Source organism: Zootermopsis nevadensis, unplaced genomic scaffold (genome assembly GCF_977971745.1).
Source record: "Zootermopsis nevadensis isolate Lab colony 2312 unplaced genomic scaffold, Znev_1.0 Znev_ptg000012l, whole genome shotgun sequence".
In the NCBI taxonomy this organism is placed as follows: Eukaryota; Metazoa; Arthropoda; class Insecta; order Blattodea; family Termopsidae; genus Zootermopsis; species Zootermopsis nevadensis.
The window spans coordinates 8108372-8130607 of NW_028259144.1; the positions used below are offsets into that span (position 1 = coordinate 8108372).

The window sequence follows — 22236 nt, forward strand, 5'->3', positions numbered from 1 at the left end:
TTCGTAGTTCGCTGTTACTAGCGGCACCGAAACTGACTCGCCCGTGACTCACGCGTACAAGTCCCGCCTACATCAACAGCAGCGGCCGATAACGCAATGTAAGCAAGACCGTAAGCTCATAAATTGGAGACCCGGTATAAGCAAGCAATTTTAAGTTTCTCGGTGTCAAAAGTAAGTCTTTCCTTGTGTTCGCTGCTACGTATTTTTAATGTCTTCACTTTTTATTGGGAAATGTTGGAACATTTTGTGGGTGACATGTTCCTGACACTGGAGTTATCTGGAGTATCACGCGAAGAAACAGGTGAGTGACGCAAAACGTAAATTTGTTCTACCTCTAATCTGTGAACGATCCATACACCCCAGAATGCCACACTACATGGCGCTAATAAGTAAGTTTCACTATGCGTCCACCTAACCCTGTGTTTTTTACTGTACTCACTACACAGGAATCTAAGTGGGTCCAAGACCTGGTCCGAACATGACGGCGAGGCGAACAGAAAAGAATCACTGTTTCTGCCAGAATACGAACACCGGACGTCCAATCCGTGGGCCGTCACTTCTCTGCCTGCTAAACTCCTATCGCCGTTCATACTAATGTTTGATAGAAGTCTTGAAAACTTTTAATTTATTTTTATTTTACAGATTAATCTTTTAGTTTAGATTGCATAGCTTTTACTGCGTTCCACCTGAAAACTTCCCCAACGTACATGACGTAGGGAGTATGGATTAAATTCAGCCTCCAGGGAGTTCTTTAAACAACAAATCTGCAGGAGGAAAGACAGAATCTGGAGTTTGATTCGCTCTACACGTTTGTCATTGTTTATTGCTGTTCGCGTCCTTTAAAATTTGGTCGCGTTTTGTCTGGAAGAACTGCTCCCTCGCTTGTATTCTGAGCCCGTGCTGTGAGATTTGGGGTTAGGAGCACGATTTGATGTAACGCAGTGATGCAAGCTTCCATGATTCGACATGAGGAGCAGCGCTGAAATCTCGATGAGATCAATTGACATTCTAGTGAAACAGGCGGTGCATTACAATGACGTTAATACAGGAACACATGACGGAACTTTGTGAATTTGTTTTTGTTGTGTTATGAGGTCAAGTTTAGTGCAGTGCATGATGGAGACAGTAGTTATAAAAGTGTGGAGCACGAGTCAAATTGGGCTGGAACACTGGTTCTTCTTTAATGGCTGGCCAGTCGGTGCCTCAAAGGCATCGAAATTATTGGCGCTTTGTTGTAGAGTTTCTCAACCAGTGTGCCGCGACGCGATCGTAAATATGCCACGACATTTTAAATTCAAGTTGGATCTTGATTCACAAGTGTGTTAATATTAGTGACCTATTTTTTATACCAGATTCGTGGTCTCATTAGCTTGTGTCTTCATATCTGTGTCAAATTGCAACTGCTTTCGTATTTTAATTGATATCCATATTTATTAAATAATTATTATTTCCAGATAAAGGGATTTTAAGTAAGCCAAATAATTGTCATACTGTTTAATCTCCACGGTTTTGGCAATTATTTATACAGAAGGCTACAAGAATTTAAAAAATAATGACTTATGAACGAAACGGACATTGTTCTGTATACAGGCACACGCAACTTTAAAATAACATTTCGTTTGAGATTTTGAACCGGGCACAAAACAGTAAAAGAAATGCCGATAGTAACCACTTATGGCTTTCGTCCTGCGTATTTGACCAGAAATATTACTAAAATTATTAAAATATGTTTTAAGATTTTGCATAATTTACTTTTTAGGGCATGAAAGATGGAGTCGTTATACGATTTTTGTACGAGCACGTTCAGATCATAATTTGGCTTACAGTTCTACAGGCGGAAGTGAAGGTTTGCGTGATTTTTGTTAGAGGCACAAAAATAATTGACTAAATCAGTTTGATCCAACTTTTTTCCTCCCTCGGGCCAGAATAGTTTTGCAGTTGGACCCAAGGGCCATGAAACCCCCCTGTCACTATTTTTGCATTGTCATTTGCTTTACCCCTCTGCGGTCCGATGTCGGACTGAGTCCGCCACGTATTTTACGAATTTTTTACGTGATCTGGGGTCAAACTGAGGCTTGCAAACAGTGTCAGCGTATCATTCAAGCCTTCTTCCTCCTTGCACTAGTTCTATCCTAGTTTCCCTGGTAAGACTTTGTGCACTGATAACAGTGAAAGGAGGCAGGAGGTAAAAGTCGTCTTATTCTGACACGTGTCCAAGGAAGCCAGGATTGGAGAAGGAAGAAATCTATGGAAAAATCTTGCGAGAAGAAGAGATAGGATGGTGGGACACATTCTGAGACACCCAGGATTGGTTAATTTGGTAAGGGAAGGAACAGTTGAAAGGAAAAATTGTAAGGGGAGACCAAGATTGGAATATGTGACGCAGATTTTTGAGGATGTGGGCTGCGAAAAATATGTGGAAATGAAGAGATTGGCGCAAGATAGACGAAAATGGAGGATCACATCAAAATAGTCGGAAGACTGATGACAAAAAGAGGGAATTTAAACTTTTTTTCCTCTCATAGAAACAAAATGGGTCTTTATGTTTCACAGCATGCAGCATGCTCTCGACCACCTCAGCGACTAACAGTTTCTCACATGTGACTTTATCCCACCGCATCACTTACTTAAGTTTAAAAGAAATGTGTACACTCTTTCTTTGATAAGTTATTAAAAGTGAAATAGCCTTTAATTTACCATGATAAGGCTACTATTCAGAATATTATGTTAAAGCTATTATATACGCACAAAATAATACTTAAAATCTTTGTTTCACAATGTAATTAAAGGGGCGATGTATTCAATAAAAGCCAATGCCTGATTAAATCAAACATCGTAATCAGTCGATTAGCATTCTCTCTTTTAATTTCGGAGGTTATGGGCAAAACTTGGCTCAGAGAGCGGCAATTTTGATGGCTCTGTCCTTGTTTCCCTCAGTTCCTTAAGACAATCACGGGATAGCACCTCAAGTAAGGCCACGACCACTTCCCTCCACATCCTTCACAACTGATTCATTTAATCTTCCTCCATTCAGCACCACTCTTCTTACTTTCAAGAACTAAAGGCCTTGTGGACCTTGGATTTCACTGCATTTTCTTTCCATTCTTGATGGTTCTTAGCCACTTTATACCAATTTTCTTATTCCCATGATTTTCAAATCTTCTTCAGCCTCATCTCATCTCTATGTTTATTACGTGGTCTACCGCTCTTCCTTCTTCCTTTATGTTCACGCCATCTGCCAGAGATTTTACAAATTTTACAATATAATACGCCCTCTATCTCCTTATGAGTTTTGTTTTCCAGCTCTGTCCTTCATTTATGGGACCACGGATTTTTCTAATCATCTTTCTTTCAAACATTCTGAGGGCCTTTATTTCTTATGAAGTCACTGCCCAAGAACAATAGGGTTCCGATTGTCTAAAATCGATATTAAGTCAATTCAAGTGTATGTTAGGTTATGACTATTTTAAAAAGCTGTCAAATGACTTGTGTTCTGCGCTAGCTACGTTTGATACACTTCATTAAGCCATTAGCTTCGGTCAGAATAATAAATTTAATCACACACATTCTTTGGAGAGATGAGCCCTTCTTGTTTGAGAAATGCGCCCATGACAACATTTCCCTCTTTTAGCAATATATTTTCAAAAATTCTTTTAGTCCCACCAAAAATAGTTCTGGAGAAGTTCTGCTGGATGTAAAACAGACAAAAACCAAAATCAAATGAATTTCTTTGGGATTTCTGGCTCTTGAACAAACAAGTATGAAGAAATCTGTCTTCTGGGATACCTTTTGAGCTCCTTACTCACTCCGTCAACAGATTTCAGGAGTCTGCATGGTCAAACACGACAAGAGACAGCCATTTCCAAATAAACTTCCATCAAAAATGGGAACATGAGATGGATAGGCGTCGTTAAACCTGAAACTGTCCTAACACTTTGATGAAAGCAGAAGTTTATTTCGATGCAGATGTGCTGAACGCCAGATACGAGGGGTGTATCCAAATGATTTAGACTGGAGCTACGATTTCGACCCGGCAGGTGGTAGCTGTCCGCTGCCTTGGTGTAATCCTAGTGTTGACCTTGACGGTCATGTGGCCGAGAGATGGCGCCACAGCGTCGTGGGAAGGACCGCGGGCAGCGCCATTTAGTCCCACAGGACAGTAACCAGTCTGACAAGCGATGGAGAGCGACTACCATGGGCAGAAATGGAAATCGTAGCTCCAGTCTAAATCATTTGGATACACCCCTCATACTTCCTGCCCAAGAGATTACCACTGATCAAAGAATCTTACTCTAAGAGCTTCTTATTAACCCAGTTACAGTTTACGTCTCAGTAGTATTACCTATTCATTCGACCTCTGGTTTAGCGACTCAGCTTGACCGCAGCATCGTCCTGCCTGCCATTTTTCGAACGTTGTATTCAAGACCCTGAATAAGCAGTAGGAACCTCTGAAACGTCAGTCAGTTTCTACGACACTACACGGCTCAGCATCCTCAAGATCGCATTATTTTGAAAGGAAATGATTCACTTCCTAATGCTTTTCGAAACTAACAGTTTGTGATTATACAGTCCTGAACAAACAAACAAAGAAACAAACCATCGATTTTCCTTGTTATTGAAATATGCGACGTCGGATAAGTAGCATCTCCTGTTAGAATCTCTACCGATGACATAAATCGTGTCGTCGCTCACTTCTGCGTTTAAGTCACATGAATAGAAGTTCATACCATGGATCTCGGTCCACTTGTCTCCTGCAGGGTCATACTTTTCGGTTATGAGCTCGTATGTCTTGTCGCGCCCTTCTGCACACACACACATAGATCAAATCATATAAAAAAGCTGCCAAACGAAACTTAATCTAACCCCATTCAGCGGGGCCCTTCTTGATAATTATTACTGTGTCACCTGGCCACGAAATGTTTGGCCTATATAGAAAAATAGTTTAACTGATAAAATTTTATATAAACAGCACAAAGCGCTTATATTAATGCATAATGGAAATGATGGTGCGTTACATCTTCTGTTACACGAATTTTATTAAATTTGGTACCAGAGATGTACGATACGAGCTGCCAAGCGGTGTTCTACATTTATAATATAATGTGTTATTTACATGACATTATTAACTGTCTCAAAAACATATACAATCTGTATTATATGAGATCCATTTCATAGTTTGATGGTTGTTTGCTTTCACTCCTAGTGTACACTACAAAGGCAGAAGACGATGTACAGAGACAGCTTACAAGATCAGAAGAAACCATCACGCACTCAGAACTTCAAGCCGTTGCAGTCTGTGAAATAACCTAGCGCGTAGCACAGATAAAAGAAATAGATAATGAAAGAAAATGGGACGGCCAACTTCGTACAAGTAGTATTGGTAATAATAGCAGTTGTTGCAGTCTAGAAGTATTAGTAGTACTAGTAGTAGTATAAGGTTAGGTTGGGTAAATTTAGATTACGTTTCGACACGTTTCATCCTTACAGATTTGAATTGATTTCTGCAAGGTTTGGAATCATGGTGATGATAGTACTACTAGTAGTAGTAGTGGTAGTAGCAGCAGCAGTAATGGTAGTAGTAGTACCAATAGCGGTAGTAAAGACGACACACACGGCTTCACTGTCCGATGCAATCTTTACTTTTCGATGTCGCTAATGTTTCAGAAGAAATGTGTATTTTGAGGTCTAGAGTCTTTAATACGCTCCTTCCGAAATCCTATAGTTCGAAACGAATTTCAGTAGCGAACATCCATTGCTCGTTCCGATAGTGTGTGCCAAAGTGTGAGCTATTGTGCGAGATGTCACTTTTCGACGATTCACGCGTAAACTGACATCACTCCGTATCTCTACAATTTTATAAGACTCCATTTTGCTTACGTCACTGACAAGACTTCCTACACTCATGTTCACTGCTCAATGCGCAATGTAGATTTCTAAGTAACGGCAGAAATTAACGTTCCGAATATTTCCGTGTGACCGCCTCACGAGCAGAAATGTCTTATACGGCCCTTTCGAAATGCTGTAGTTCGAAGGGTATTTATGTAGCAACTATTCGCTCACGAACATCACACCGCGATTTAAGAATCAATACTGACAGCACTTCTCTTGCAGCCTTGGACACTGATTATCCGAATTTTCGACTTACAAGGGAATGGTCCGGTTGGTCATGCCGAAACCTCACTTGAAATTTAGCTCGTCCACAGAGCCCATCTAGTAATTATTGTACACAAAATTTCAGCTGCTGATACGCTGTGCAAGGGTGCGAAAAAATTGCTCAAATTTCGAATGTACGCTTAAAATTCGCGCACGCGTCTGACTGTTTTCACCGGTACATTGCAGCGCAGAGCATTTTTAAATAATATAATAATAATATTCCGTGGCGTAACAGCCCTCTGAGAGCCAAAGGCGACCAGGAAATGAAATTGTAAAATTTTCTTCTTGCCTCTTTTCATTCCTTTTAAATTAATTTCCTTCTTATAGAGAAAATATTTAATATTAATTTAAGATTTTTACAGTTAGGATGGAATGCAACTAAATTATATCCCCGAGTAATTCTCTTTGTATTATTTTTAACTAAAAAGAATGTGTAAATATAGAACGACAACGATCAGCCTTTATATCAACACCTGCGTGTACAACAATGTAATAAGAAGTATTGGAATTTCTAAACCACACCTGCAACAATTGACAGAGCATGCCGCAAGGGTCATTTCTCATTTCCTTGTATTTTTCTTTTTGCTGTATGTGTGTGTGTGTGTGTGTGTGTGTGTGTGAATATGCTTTGCATCTTTGCTGTGGTATGACTATTTGTAGTCTTCTGTTACAGATTAATTTTCCCTTTCTTTCTCACCTGCTGTTTAATAGTAGCTGATATGACTAGCTTGTTTCTTTTTATGTTGCATATGGTAGAGTGGAACTTAAGAATTTCATTCTTAAAGTCTTGTGATCATTTATAAATTTTTTTTAAGCTGTTCTGGCCCGTCTAATGATTTGTTTTTTACTAGTATTATTTTTATTTTGGTCTTCAACAACAGCAGCAGCAGCAGCAGCAACAGGCAAGAATATCACCTCATGCTGTAATGTTCACCAACCCTAGCATGAGACCTGGCCTACATGCCGGGGTACAAAGCCCTAAGATAACTCTTAAACAAGTACCAGAGCAACAGCAACAGTCAGTACAGAGGGCAGCACCAGCTCCTGCTCCTTCAACCAGCATGGCTGGAGATGCTTTAATTAAAGTGCCTGGTGGGCATGTGACCTCATCTGTACCCAAAACTCCAAGTCGAAGCCAAGCGAGAGTTGAGGACCCAGGAATGAGTCTTGTTAAATTTTGTCAGGTAGAGTTGAAACTTTATAATTTTTTGTGCATGTACAAAACATTTATTAATGGAAACTACATTTTCCAGATGTTACAATGTTACTTGTTATTCCTAGGAAGCTGTTAAAGATCTGAAGGCAACCTTAGGGAAGTTGGATGGTAATGAAATTGAAGTAGTTCCAGAAGGCGAGAAAACCTTGGGGGCTGGTGATTCACCTTTGGTGGACAGTTCAACAGGGCTTGATGAGAGACCTGGTCCGTCCCACTTGTCTGTGCCATATCCAGGTTCAATGCTTATAGATTGTGATGAGACTGACTTACCTCCCCACAAGAAATATCGTCGAATGACGTGAGTTGTATGCCCCCAGTGGTAGTGGAAGATGTGACTCCCAGTGACAAACAAAACTGTGTGGGTGGGCAATAAACTTAAATGCGCTGTCGTTAACTAGAGCTGGTGTTTCTGAACATTATGTGGAAAGAACCTTGAAAATGCCTTAAAGATAAAGAACTATGCAAATAATAATTTATATAGGAATTCCTTTATGTTACTACCTACACTCACATAAGAAGTATTCTTATCCTACGAAAGTCTCATGAAATGTTGGTGCTGTGATATTCCTTTGACTGACCCCTTGTGGTGTAACGTTACCTGTACATGGAAATTGTTAAACGTGTAAGAAGTGGACTATGTGCAATTATGGTTCAAGGCTTTAACCAGAGATGTTGAAAATAATTTGATGTTGAGAGTCTTGCTACTGATGTCTTTTGCATGTTAACTATGCACTTTACAACAATCAGTAACATTTTTTGTTAATTTATAATGTTTTGACGTAAATACGTCTATAAGGAAGGGTCATTCGGCAAAAAAGTGTAACGAAAAAGATCCGATAACAATGGTTACCTAGGGAACGTCGTCTGTTTACTCGGCATTATTGTGTTACCTAGGAAACGTTACTTGGCATTACTTTACATTACATTCATGTACCACAGACCCATCTTAAGCGTAACTAATTCAAGTTAAGCATTCAAGCATTTTTGTTACCTAGGAAACGTCATCCGTTTACTCAGCATTGTTGTTAGCTAGAAAACGTTACATTACGTTACGTTTCATTACATTACAATACATTACATTACCTTACATTACATTTCATTACATTCAGGTACCACAGACCCATCTTAAGCGTAACTAATTCAAGTTAAATAAGCAATGTCTTAATCAAACTTATCTCAATTGTAAAGCATGTATAAAGGAAATATTTAGAATAAAGCCAATATATAAACTTCCTTTCCATATAGACGTATTTACGTCAAATTCTCCGGAACCGTGGTTCCACTGACAACTTTTTAGTAAGATAATGATTACAAAAGATTCGAATTGCAATTTCATTGCTCTAGTGTGTTAATGCACAACGGGCATTCAGTCTCTCTTTATAGACTAGTTAACAAAGAATTTTATATTCACTGACAAATAACTTCCGTCCAATATTGTCACTGTACGGTTACAGAACAATATGAGAAATCTCAGCTCATGTTGCAAGAATACTTTTAAACAAACAGTCTCTGGATTGTGAGGTAAGAAGTTGGTATGTTGTCATTTTCCAAATGTGGTTTTTGTAATTTTTCATGTCACATTGTAAATAATGTCCATTTATTACAGATACTGACCATTTGTTTAAAGTTGGTGATACTACAAATAACATTCTGCAGAGTCAGTTTCTTGTTTTTGTTAAATATTTACATTAAAAATGTTTCATATTCATTAATTAGATCTGTTTTGTGCCATATACTGATCTTTTCTACAATGAACCGTATTTTAGATAAATGACAGATTGATCTGAATTCAGTATAATGTATGGGTTAAATTAAATTTTCCTTACATCATTACTGTAGATATACTCTAATATTCCAAGTTTCATCAAAGTCCACTCAGTAGTTTTGGAAATGTGAGTATAATATGGGTGTGGGTGGACAAGTGAAGACACTAGATTGATTAAGAGAGTTCAAAACATTGGTATTTGGCAGAAACATTTCTCTGTCCAGGACTTTTCACTATTAAAGTAAAACTGTTTACAGCATACATAACTGTAATTTCTTATTTTATATTAGAGCACTTCATCTCTGCAGGTCCACAGGGGCTTGCCTTCCTGCGTGAGTAAAAATTCCATGTTTGCTTATTATATATTTTTGATGTTTTCATTGAGTAAAACGTTATAACAGAACATATTATGTCACTTAAAAACAATATGTAGTGAAATATTTTGAGCTCTGAGAACCTTTATGTTTCTTTTGTCTAAGCTAATATGTAACCAAAAAAAAAAACATTTGGTTTCTCTTAAAATTTTAATGAAATTGTCCATCACTAGATAAAATGAAATGTTTTCATCCAATGTCTGAGCTTAAAAGTGGATATAAGGGTTCACCAGCAAACAGCAATTTCTTGATCATGCTTCCTGGCCACAGTAGCATTTCTAAGAACTTGATTTCAACATACTGAATGAAAATCCCAACAGGCAGTGGGCGCAACCAACATAACATGATATAAGAATTTGTTTGTACCGTTCATTGAAGCATCCAACAACATCACCGTGTGCTTCAGTGCGATGGCGTTCATGAACATCCAAGCTCATGGCATAAAGTTGTTTCAAAGAAGTCACTGTCTGCAGTCCTCCACCTTCAATTGTCTCCACTGTTGTTGCCAACAGGTTTGGAGTCAAATCTTCAAAGTCTTGTAACACAAACACATACCATAAGTATTTCCAAGTATTTTGTGTGTTTCTGAATAGTAACAGTACCGAATGTTTGTAGATGCAACAAATAATTCAAATGGATCATATTCATTTACATTCACTTTGCCCGTCTTTATTTTACGCTGGAGACTTTCCATCCTCTTTTTTCGATGGCTACTGAAGACAAGCTCTTTCTTATAGCACCACAATACATTCGGTCTTGCTTTAACACATGCTTTAGACAACATATGATGTAGAATAACAACCTGAAACAAAACAACAATGACATTTAAAAGGACTGCATTAATAATTTCTGCAGGTGATCATACAATGAAATGGTTTTCAACTGCTGGTTCTGATTCAAAATCTCTTTCTTGTATCAACACACTATCAGTAGCACTAGCCAGTTCAAAATGTACACATGGAAATATATTGTACAAAAAGGTAAACTCACTGAAATAAATCCAATTCCTCAGCTGTGAGACATTATGTTAAATTATAACCTTTCTGGCAATATGTAATACCAATAACATATACCCTACTCCATTAGAAAGCACTGCTCCCACCACACACAACATTCCACTGGTGTTGATAAATAACCTATGAGCCCACTATTAACTGCAGGAACCAATAAATAGTAAAGATACGAAATCTAAATACTGTATCACATTTGTCAACGCTACATAACCTCTGTATCATGTCGTTTTTAACCTAAAAAAAGTTTTAATCTTTTCATAGCAAAGTAGATTCCTCCTAATGATGTGAATGAAATGTCGACTTACTTGTTCTCGTAAATGTACTCGTGGCTAACTGGCCCACCATTGTTTTGTTCGTTGATGTTGTACTTATGAAGTGTTATTGTATTAAATATTTGTGTATTGTCTTTTATATGTAAATTTTTATTACATTTCGATTGTGTCAAATTTTGGTGGTATTGTTGTCGATGGCCATGTTTACACATCTCCAGGTGTTGCCATAGGCTCAGGTCACCACCAACAACAGCATCAGCAGCAGCAGCAGCAGCAGCAGCAGCAACAACAACAACAACAACAACAACAACAACAACAACAACAACAACAACAACAACAACAACAACAACAACAGCAGCAGCAGCAGCAGCAGCGTCAACCACAGCAGGTGAGGTCTTGATAGATATGCCTGTTTGTCTCAAGAACAGGCGATTCCTGGCTTTGAAAGGTTTTGTAGTTTTAAGTATAACAGTGACTGTGAAGACCGGATTTGACTTTATTTTGTTAATTGTTGTTAACATTTGATAGCTTTTGCTCATACAGACTAGTCACATTATTTGAAAACCGTCTATACATTTGTGAAATAAAATCTTGAACTACTTACTTTAATGTTTTAATTTGAGGTTTTTTAACTCAGTTAAAGTAATGCCATGAAAATTTTGGTTTCTGCCTACAAGACTACACAATATCATCCAGAAGACCACATCCTCACCATGTTAATGGCTTTGTTCTTCCTCACATAGGCACATCAAGAAGTTTCAATGGAATCAAGACAGGAGGCACAACACGAAAACAATGCCTCAGCAAGTAATGGAGTGCCCGAGAATTGCCCCATTCATCCGCAGGTAAAGAAGAAATGCGTTTATTATATATTTGTTTTATTTTTAAGGACTGGTGGATGTGAAATTTTTACTTCTGTTTGTATGTGTTTTTACCTTTTTTGTGTCCTGAGAAATAAGATGAATCCTGTAAGCGACATCTGACAATGTTTCTACAACCAACACCGTTCTGCAATTGCAACAGTCAGTTTAGTTATATTTTCTGAGACAGAAGTTGCTCAGGTTAATTCAGCATATTGTAAAAGTAATCTTGTTTTTCTGAATGCATAATTTGTAGTTGTTACATCAAGTTCAGTTCCAACATTTATTGTCTTGCTATGTTTCAGGAAAGTCTTTCCCTAGTTTGTGAAACCTGCAATGAGGTTACATGTAAGAATTGTCAGCTTTCTGGCCACCGTGGTCATACACACAAATTTATCCATGAGGTGGCAGAGGAAATAAGGAATATGATAAATGAGCTTTTATCTGAAGTAAGGTAATTATTGAGTAGGATTTGTGGTTCTCACAACAGTGACTACAAATATGGCTGTCTTCTGGGTTGTAGAACAGTGTAGTCTGGTAGCAGCTTACCAAAGTTTCAGAGATCCTTGCTGCCTCTATTGTTAGCGTGAATTGTTAAACTTCTACCAGACTGCACAGTAATATAACCCAGAAGATAGCCTATTATTTTTTGATAATGTAGTTGATGCATGTTGTTGATATTTGAAAGTGCAATGCATAATATTTTGCTGGAAATAGGTACATAATTGATGACAGTGACTATTAAATGAATAATATGATGCTTGATGCCAGCTAGCAGCCATTTTACTTACAGCCAGTCTTTTGTTTTAGAACAAATCTGTAACTTTTTGAGGACTTTATTATTTTAATAATTCAAAATAAAATTGTTGGGAAATGTTGATGTTAGAAATATTAGTAATCAAACACTTCAGATAAAATTTTTGTATGGTTTGGGACCGACCCACCAACTCATCTCCTGGCTAACCAGGGCCAGTGCATGAAGCTGGCCACACTTGTTCATCTAGTGGGAAGGTTATGAATGCTTCTTCCTTTAAGTAAGTACATGTACATTAACACAGAAACATTGGTGGACATGTTTAGCATTGACAGTGCAAGGTAAGAAGAAGGAAAAAACTATGATATGTTTGGCAGTGGATGTGTTACATACGCTCTTAGGCAGTGCATCAAAACATGATTTATTTTTTCACTGTTTATTTCAGTTTGCTTCTGAAACATCTTGAATGTGCTTGAAGTCTTGATCTAATGATTAAATTAACTGTTTTTTCCCTTTAGGTGATGCATAGTGCAGCACACTTACTTTTTTCTGTGTAATAGAAGTTGGGATGTTGTGTTGTGCAAGTTGTAACTGATATCTTGTAAAGTTCATTGATGCAACTGATGAAAATTAAGCTTATTATCTATTATAAATTCTATTGTTCATTTTAATCAAAGAATTTGATTGTTCTTTTGCACTGTTATTAATTTTTGCAGGAAGTTAACATAACATGTGAGTATTTTCATTCTACTTTTCTAGTAATAGTTGGAAATTAGGGTCAAGTATTTCAGCATCTCTTCTCAACAGAAAATATGCTGATATGAAATCAGTACATGGCACGTTGAATTTTAAAGTGCCAGATGAAGTAGAATGATTTTCTTCTTTACAGCTCTAAACGAGTTCAAATCACAAAGGCCATGAAGATGATTAATGATCACCAGTCTGATTTTCTAGTAAAGAAGATGGCACTGGTGAATGAAATTAAATTCATGTTTATGAAGTGAGTATGCTTGTACTTTTTTAGTGAAGTCTTATTATGATATGAAAATTCTGTGTCAAGGAACAAAATTTTAATTTCAGGTTGGCTGACGCAATCATTACCAGACGAAAGCAGCTGATTCTCCAACTCAGTGAAGTCTGTTCTGCCCAACAGAGGACACTGAGTGTGAAGAAATTTGATTTGGCACAGCTATCCAGTCTCAGTGATGATTATATTGATTTTGTTATCAAAGTGAACAAGGGCAGTGACTTGGATGTAGTCAACAGGAAAGGGTACATTGTAATTTGCTATATGTACAGATATATTTGTTAAGTTAAAGGAATACAACCTGTCATGGTGAGTGTGGTTGTGAGTAACCTGAAATATGGAATTTATATAGTAATTTTGTTATAAATATGAAGATTACTATCTTCTGGGGTGTTGTACCATGTAGTCTGGTAGATACTGACTTGTTTCAGAGGACTTCATCATGCTAATGTCTGAAAAGACAACCATCTTCATACAAGTTGCCATGAGAATGTGAAATTTGATCTGTTTCATGTGTCTCTAAATTTTGTGTGATTGTTATACTGTAAAATCATAAAATCTGAACAAATGGACCTTCAACTTTGCATTCGGCATAATATTTCTTGCAACCTGAACTATTTGTTGAAGAAATTTTCAGGTCAATAATAATAATTTTATAGAGTAAATTACAGATTAGTTATAATTGTTTTGAACCTACAAAGCCCAATTCTTTAAAGAGTAATAAATTTTGCCAGTTATAAAAGCTTTTATAATTATGTGTTTATTATTTTTATGTAGGTATGTTGCAGATCGACTTCAGAAGATCAAGACTGTAAGAGCTGATATTTCAGATGCTGAAGTACCAGTCAATATTTCTGTATCTATGAACCAAGTGAATGATCTGATTGAAGGTAAAGTAAAGATGAGGGAATATATGTTGTTAAAAGAACAAGTAAAATAGTTTGAAGGGAAGGAGCCTGAAATGACGGTTACTGATGACAAGAATGTAGAAAACAGATTGCTTCGCTTTGTCATGAAATCAGATACTGCTTCTTTCTCTGTACTCGTGGCTAACTGGCCCACCATTGTTTTGTTCCTTGACGTTGTACTTATGAAGTGTTATTGTATTAAATATTTGTGTATTCTTGTCTTTTATATGTAAAATTTTATTACATTTCAGTTGTGTCAAATATTGGTGGTATTGTAGTCGATGGCCATGTATACACGTCTCCAGGTGTTGCCATAGGCTCAGGTCACCAACTACAACAGCAGCAGCAACAACAACAACCACTACAGCAGGTGAGGTCTTGATAGATAAGCCTGTTTGTCTCAAGGACAGGGGATTCCTTATACTCATCCTGTACAGTTTCATTTGCAATGCTAGTAAGGAATGGGTTGGTCATTATATCATTATTGGTGAACAGAAATGTTGACACATTTGCCTTTATGTTCCATAAGATAGGATAATTTCTTGAGCTGCTGAAGGAGAACCTTGTGTCATGGAAGAAAACCGTGTATTAAAACAAAATTATGTATAATACTATTTCCCATATGTGTTACTTTAGAATGTCAGTTCATTTCATTGCACATGGAAGTAATCACAAGAAGAAAGATGCAGTAATCTGTACATAGTAAATATTGTTTATCTTGACAAATATGAAATAAGGTATTACTAGTTTTTCATGCATTATGCTGCTGTTAACAGTAGAGGTATTTCTACAATTGGAATTTCATAGGAATGAAATTTATGATGTCATGCAATACCATGCATGGTGGAAATATTATAATTAAGTTATTATTGTATAAATGTTGCCTCATGTGCACTTCAAACTTGGAAATGTGCTTGAAATGAAGCACATTTAAAAAATTCTTTTGTATTTGATTTGGTACAATTCCTTGTATTTTTCTTTTTGCTGTATGTGTGTGTGTGTGTGTGTGTGTGTGAATATGCTTTGCATCTTTGCTGTGGTATGACTATTTGTAGTCTTCTGTTACAGATTAATTTTCCCTTTCTTTCTCACCTGCTGTTTAATAGTAGCTGATATGACTAGCTTGTTTCTTTTTATGTTGCATATGGTAGAGTGGAACTTAAGAATTTCATTCTTAAAGTCTTGTGATCATTTATAAATTTTTTTTAAGCTGTTCTGGCCCGTCTAATGGTTTGTTTTTTACTAGTATTATTTTTATTTTGGTCTTCAACAACAGCAGCAGCAGCAGCAGCAACAGGCAAGAATATCACCTCATGCTGTAATGTTCACCAACCCTAGCATGAGGCCTGGCCTACATGCCGGGGTACAAAGCCCTAAGATAACTCTTAAACAAGTACCAGAGCAACAGCAACAGTCAGTACAGAGGGCAGCACCAGCTCCTGCTCCTTCAATCAGCATGGCTGGAGATGCTTTAATTAAAGTGCCTGGTGGGCATGTGACCTCATCTGTACCCAAAACTCCAAGTCGAAGCCAAGTGAGAGTTGAGTACCCAGAAATGGGTCTTGATAAATTTTGTCAGGTAGAGTTGAATCTTTATAATTTTTCGTGCATGTACAAAACATTTATTAATGGAAACTACATTTTCCAGATGTTACAATGTTACTTGTTATTCCTAGGAAGCTGTTAAAGATCTGATGGCAACCATAGCGAAGTTGGATCGTAATGAAATTGAAGTAGTTCCAGAAGGCGAGAAAACCTTGGGGGCTGGTGATTCACCTTTGGTGGACAGTTCAACAGGGCTTGATGAGAGACCTGGTCCGTCCCACTTGTTTGTGCCACATCCAGGTTCAATGCTTATAGATGGGGAGCATTGAATGTATGGGGTTACCTCAAAATGTTGCTTTTGAACAGTCACAGAAGAAAGCACCTGGAACTGATGATTTCTTCTGTGTCAGCATTTGGCATCATAATTCATCACGTGTGGTCCACTGTGTTGTAATTCCATGTGCTCTTTCAAATAGTTACCAACTTTTTGGTGGAACATATATTTGCCATGTTCAGGGTTTTCTGGAGTGTATGTAGCATCACAATCTAGAAGACCCCAAGTGACATTTTTATTGATGTTAGATATTCATATCTCATTTAATATTATTTGTTCTTCAGAACATGCCAAGAATGGAGGGGAGACACAGAAAGATGATCCCAATGAGGACTGGTGTGCAGTTTGCATGGATGGGGGAAAGGTGGTATGCTGTGACAAGTGTCCAAAATCGTTTCATACATACTGCCACATCCCAAAACTCAAAGCCATTCCAGAGTAAGTCTTTCAGCTTTGCACTGTTCCCAGTTATGGAGAGATACCTCTCAAATACTGTACATATTAATAAATATTTGTGATCTTGTTAATGACAATGTATTGGTGATCCCTGATAGCACCAAAATCTTTATAATGGGGCCCTGTCTTGAAGCCAAACATTTGGCTGCCTGTGTGATAGTTTTGGAAGGTTGCCATTTATTTGGAAGGGCCACATAGACTAAGCGGAATGTGTTTTAGCAGAGCACCTGTGTATGTGTGTTGATTTTAGAAAATGTTAATTGTACAGACTACTCATATAGATTTTCTACAGTAAACTGTCAGTGCATACAAAAATGTGTTTTTTGATCATGTCCAAACTAAAAGTAACTCTTTTTATTATGATTACTGTAAAGTAAGTATGGATTTATTTTTGCAGCAACTACAGATGTTGAGAAGCACAATATTGATACATTCTGCAAGAATTTAAATACTGAACTCAGTTTCTGTGTACCTGTGATACTATTTACATAACTGAATTTTTACTCTGAGCTTGTATTGGTTTCATTATGTGCATGCCTTACAAAGCAAGTAAACCACTGTGAAATTATAATTTAAGCTTTTAATTCTTGAAGAGGCTAGCATGAATGCTGTTTTGTTTAAGTCATTGTTTTGTTAGAGTATAGTAGTTTGCATTTGCGTGAGTAATATTACTGTTCAGACAGATCTGTACTGCAGTTTTAGGAAGATGAAGTTAAAGCAGTAGAATGCTTCTCTAAATCCTTTCTCTGCATAATAACTAATACAGAGTGCCATTATTTGGAAGTATTTAAAGTATGAACTACGCAGGTAAAATGCATGTTGCATATTGAATATTCCACTGGAAACTGAAATATGATACGATATTATTTGCTGAAATAAGGAGGCATCATTTTTACAGTATTTTACATGTTCTTTGCATGAAGTGCATACTTACAAAACATTATGAAAAAGCATTCATGTCTTATACAGTGTCATATTGGTGCTATATTTTACCTTTGAAGCAATCAAGGCATTTACAGAAATTATAAAGAATTAATTTTGAAAATATGTGTGTGCCATTGCAGTAGAAAATATTTGTACAGTGTTCAGTCTTTGTCTGTATTTATACTCTGGACTTACCCAGTCTGAGGCACAGCTGAGTTAATGGGTATTGTGACAGATTCTACACGATTTTACTCAGTCTCACCATGGAGTAAATTTACTGCCTAATTCCAGTCATGAGCATAATCCCTTCTTACTTGATGCAACGTAGCATCATTAAATAAATAAGCATCAATTAAGTTGTTAGCACTATATCTTTCCACCATTCTTGTTATAATGACACATGGAAAATGTGTGTTTATTCAGGCACTGTCTTGCTACATGTGAAGTTCATTGTAGTATGTTTTACGGAACAGATATCCTTTGCACTCAGACTGGTAGTCCTGTGTGCATGAAGTTAATATGGCATTCTTCAGCATGTTCTGTTGCTGTGAAAATCTTATTTTGTGTTAACTGGTTATGTCCCAACTCTGGAAAGGGTTGCTAATCTTGGCAGTGACACACACGTTAATGGAATAAGCCACGGAACCGTACTGAGGCTACTATACATGTTTGTCTTTTATTTCATTTTGGTTGCTCCCAATTTTTTTATGGAGACCTTTCATTTTTATTTTAATATCTGTTGAATTTTGGGCAGCATCCTTCAGTGTACATGACATCTGATTGGCAGGGAAAGTGAAATGTGGCAGTGTCTGCTGTGTACCAGTCTTAAGGAAATAAATGATGCTCCTCCCAGCCCAGCGGCAGAACGGAGGGGTCGAGGTTTGATAAGCCGTGACCAGAAGTTGGCAGAGAAAATTGTCCTAGAATTATACTGCCAATATGAACCAAGTCTGCACTTCAGGGAGACCGTAGGACCCGAGGTAGTGTCTGAATTGTATGATTAACTAATTAACTCCCTTAATCTTCAAATCATGTGTTACTTATAATTATGTTCTGCCATCATTGCTGATGTTGATCTCATATTATGCCCATGTATTTAGTTTTGTCTGCATTTAGTTTTAGGCCTATTTATTTGCTAGCCTGTAAGAGAGTGGTCTGAATTCTATTGTGCACTTTATTCTACTTTGCTTTACTAAATAATACTTATTTTTTCTTTTTGTGAAGGGGCTGAAGCATGAATATCACTGTTCTTATATATACTATATACTGGCATAATTGATATACCCTTATTTTGTGGCATGGAGAACTTCTGACTGTCAGCTTTCACAAATGTAATTTTACTATAGAAATCAATGTAACAAAAATTATTTATGAAATTCTGTGAGGAGAGTAGGCTAATGAAGAACTACTACAAAGCTGGGCATTTCAATGTCATTCCAGTCAGGTAGATGCTGTATTGCATGTGCATTGTAATTTACACAAGAAATTTATATTAAATACTCTCTTATTGATTGAAAACACTGAAGGACTTATGAGCATAAATGTAATACAGGTATATGCAATCCCTTTGTCAGTAAGTACAGTACAAATTTTCAGTTTGTAACTTCCATTTCTCCATGCTGTCCTCAATTTATATAGGCCTAGTACACCTTGATATCAAATTCAACATTCTCATTGTTGATGCCAATATATACTAATGCAACAATGCCGAGTAAACAGATGACGTAACAATTAGTTTCTTCGGTAAAAGAGTGGAGTGCAATACGGTTCATTCAGGCTATTATACTGTGTGCATAATAAACGAGAAAAGAGCCTTGTGGTATGCTCAACCAACATTGTTGCAGGTGTGGATTAGAAATTCGAATATTTTTCTTACATTGTTGTAGACGCAGGTGTTCACACAAAAACTGACCATTGTCAGTGCAAATTTACACATTGTTGGTAGTTGAAAAAACAAAACAAAAATAATTGCTCTAACATATAATTTGGTTACATGCAATCATAAATGTAATGTGTTTTCTATCAGAAGGAAATAAATTTAAAAATAATGGGGAGAGGCATAAGAAAGAATTGCAATTTCATTTGACCTTATTTAAAAATAACGTCAGGGTTTACTATACTTTATTAATTTTAAAAATTATTTTTCAAGGGCCCGGGGCTGTTGACCCCATCACCTCTGCGCCAGGGTAAATGTTTCCGGTGTCGCAAAGAAAATAAAAACTCCGTACTCTTTGCGCGTTTTTATTTCACAGATGATTTCAGATGTTTGGTTCGTGAAGGACGTCAACGACGCAGTCGAAAAGATGTCAGCGGTTTCCACTATTACGAGTTCTCATTCAGCGGAGCTTTCGGGAGAATAAAGCAGCGTCTAAACGTCGATAATCTACCGGGCGAGTTTCAAGTTATCATTATTCGAAAATGTGTTTTGCTTCTGAAGGAGAGAAAATATGAGGCTACATAGCGTTCCGAAAACAGCTTTCCAGAAGGCAGTCATTACCTCTCCGATTCTAGTAATTCTTTAGGGACAACGCACGGGGACGAATTGGAGTACTTGTTTAACTACGCGCTGTCACCGAGTGCGAACGTTCTGGGACACAACATTGTCGATGAACACTCGTACCTGAGCTTGCGGCATGACCTCAACAAACATCGACTACAGTTCTGGAAAAATCTGTATACATCTGTGCGATCGTAAATAATGTTCTTTTAGTTGCATCTGAAGCATTAAATAGATTTGTGAAGCTACGTAAATACTAGCATGCTAAACGTTGTACCTTGACAGCTTTAAACACCGGTAGTGCCACCAGAAGATAGCCATTTACATAATCAGAACTTCAACAAGCTTAATTAATCGGAACGGTATTGAATGAAACCAATAATTTGCTTGTCTCTTCTAGCGACGTTAATTTATTAGGCGAATTCTTATGCAGGTTACCGCAAAGAACAACGCATAGCATCACATCCGCCCCGTCAAATAGTTATATAGATATTTCTCTATCGGTCCTGCCTTCATTGCCTTCAGTGGTTTATGCATCAGATTTTGTGCCTGCGAGGAACACGGGACTTCTCTTATTCTCATATTTACAGACTCGACTTCATAAAAAGAATGACAGCCTCATGGCAGGATAATGGCGTAAATAGCAGATGGCGAACTCGGCCATAAAAATTTGAACTGAATTTACGCTTGGCACAGAAAAGTACTAAGAGAAATCTGCGAAGTGAACAGACAGAAATGTGCATTTAATCTAATTTTGTTTACTCGGCATTGTTGTGTTTTACTAGGCATTGTTGTGTTGTACTCGTCATTGTTGTATGCCTAGTAAACAAATATCTGTTGACATTGTTGATGTCATTTTTTGACGATTGTTGGAATTTCTAAACCACACCTGCAACAATATTGACAGAGCATGCCGCAAGGGTCATTTCTCATTTCTTATGCATGCAGTATAATAGGCTGAATGAACCGTATTGCACTCCATTCCTTTACTAACTGTTGCGTCATAGTTTCCTTCGGCATTGTCGCAGCCGACCACATCAGAGCACTAACTGAGAGGTTTGACTCGAGGTTAGCTGGTGTGGGGAACCCCTTAGTTCGGCAACTCGGAAGACACTCGTGCCGAATGAGGGCTGCCAGAGTTCACCCAAGGGCAACCGAGGGCGACTGATGTTCAGCAGGCCAGCCGAAGCCATCCCCAAAAGACGGCCAAGTCAGCACATCGAGTGGTTAGACTACTCGGCTACCCTGACTGAGGTTTTCCGTGCTTTCCTCAGTTGTAAGGCGAATGCCAGGGTATAACTTAATAGGGGCACGGCCCGCCACCCTTCCCCCCGATCATGGAGGCCATCAGCTGAAGTGATCTTCCCCCCATGCCGCAGAGGCCTTCAGCCGAAACGGCCCCTCCCTCTCTGGGTTCATACCCCAGAGACCCAACCAACCAAATTCCTTCGACAACTTGCCTGACAGGATAACCTCCCATCAGCAGCAACAAATCCCAGTTTGAATGGTCGAGGCTCCCGCCACGACGAAACCCCGTTAGCGTTAGCAAAATTTCCGTTCTTATATTACGACCGTTTACCATTTCCAGCAATGCGTCTTGTGCGCAGGAATGGTTTCACCTAGGTAGGGACGATGCTTGCGCTTGCGCAGGCCTCTGCCCTCAGTTAGCTTCTTTGGTTGGTTTGGCTTTCGTCATTCACTGAAGCCGGGGAAGGACCCCACGCTACCTTCTTCCTATAGACCCATCAGTCTTCTCGACACGGTCGGCAAACTCTGCGAGAAAATCCTACTAACGAGGGTCCTACACGAGGTCAGTGAACGCGGGCTGCTGCGCGACGAGCAGTTTGGGTTTCGACCCAGACACAGCACATCGTTACAGCTGGCTCGCCTCGTCGAAAGGGTCAACAGAAACCTTGATGAGAAGCGGCTAACCGGCGCGGTTTTCCTGGACGTGGCCAAAGCCTTCGACACAGTCTGGGTCCAAGGCCTCCTATACAAACTGACTGTCCTCAACTTCCCGTCGTACTTGGTAAAAACCATCTCTTCCTACCTCGCTGACCGGACATTCCAGACATCCTTCCAGTCGGCCACGTCCACACGTCGTACCATGCGGGCTGGAGTTGTGCAGGGCGGAATTC

At 38.2% G+C, this 22236-nt stretch overlaps 2 protein-coding genes across 11 annotated transcripts; one reads left to right on the forward strand and one right to left on the reverse strand.

The window, feature by feature from the left end:
• Positions 1 to 7253: 7253 nt before the first annotated feature.
• On the forward strand, positions 7254 to 20859 carry LOC110832249 (transcription intermediary factor 1-beta-like). 9 transcript variants are annotated; one of them, XM_087347841.1, is made up of 13 exons: positions 7254 to 7337; positions 11012 to 11181; positions 11537 to 11638; positions 11959 to 12107; positions 13297 to 13407; positions 13488 to 13679; positions 14212 to 14324; positions 14594 to 14712; positions 15619 to 15921; positions 16019 to 16157; positions 16506 to 16659; positions 18389 to 18581; positions 19854 to 20859. In XM_087347841.1, the coding sequence occupies exons 3-13, from the start codon at positions 11555 to 11557 to the stop codon at positions 19959 to 19961; spliced, it is 1665 nt and encodes a 554-aa protein (XP_087203967.1). In that variant the 5' UTR covers positions 7254 to 7337; positions 11012 to 11181; positions 11537 to 11554; the 3' UTR covers positions 19962 to 20859. The 9 variants fall into 9 exon arrangements, with proteins under 9 accessions (XP_087203967.1, XP_087203968.1, XP_087203969.1 ...); XM_087347842.1 differs by lacking the exon at positions 7254 to 7337 and adding an exon at positions 7670 to 8890; XM_087347843.1 differs by lacking the exon at positions 7254 to 7337 and adding an exon at positions 8881 to 8901.
• On the reverse strand, positions 9385 to 10948 carry LOC147873963 (RNA cytidine acetyltransferase-like). 2 transcript variants are annotated; one of them, XM_087347854.1, is made up of 3 exons: positions 10827 to 10948; positions 9875 to 10043; positions 9385 to 9462 (listed from the first exon to the last, which is right to left on the reverse strand). In XM_087347854.1, exons 1-3 carry the CDS (start codon positions 10864 to 10866, stop codon positions 9411 to 9413), a joined length of 261 nt encoding a protein of 86 aa, XP_087203980.1. In that variant the 5' UTR covers positions 10867 to 10948; the 3' UTR covers positions 9385 to 9410. The 2 variants fall into 2 exon arrangements, with proteins under 2 accessions (XP_087203980.1, XP_087203979.1); XM_087347853.1 differs by lacking the exon at positions 9385 to 9462 and having other exon boundaries at positions 9464 to 10043.
• Positions 20860 to 22236: the final 1377 nt, after the last annotated feature.

What these genes read in the sequence shown, in the direction of transcription:
- LOC147873963 (XM_087347853.1), bottom strand. Translation starts at nt 10,866, where the DNA reads ATGGTGGGCCAGTTAGCCACGAGTACATTTACGAGAACAA. An exon ending in GAGTACATTTACGAGAACAA is followed by an intron (nt 10,044 to 10,826) that starts GTAAGTCGACAT and finishes TTGTGTTACAAG; the next exon opens with ACTTTGAAGATTTGACTCCA.
- LOC110832249 (XM_087347841.1), top strand. Translation starts at nt 11,555, where the DNA reads ATGGAATCAAGACAGGAGGCACAACACGAAAACAATGCCTCAGCAAGT. An exon ending in AGTGAATGATCTGATTGAAG is followed by an intron (nt 14,325 to 14,593) that starts GTAAAGTAAAGA and finishes ATTACATTTCAG; the next exon opens with TTGTGTCAAATATTGGTGGT. An exon ending in AAACTCAAAGCCATTCCAGA is followed by an intron (nt 16,660 to 18,388) that starts GTAAGTCTTTCA and finishes TCTGATTGGCAG; the next exon opens with GGAAAGTGAAATGTGGCAGT.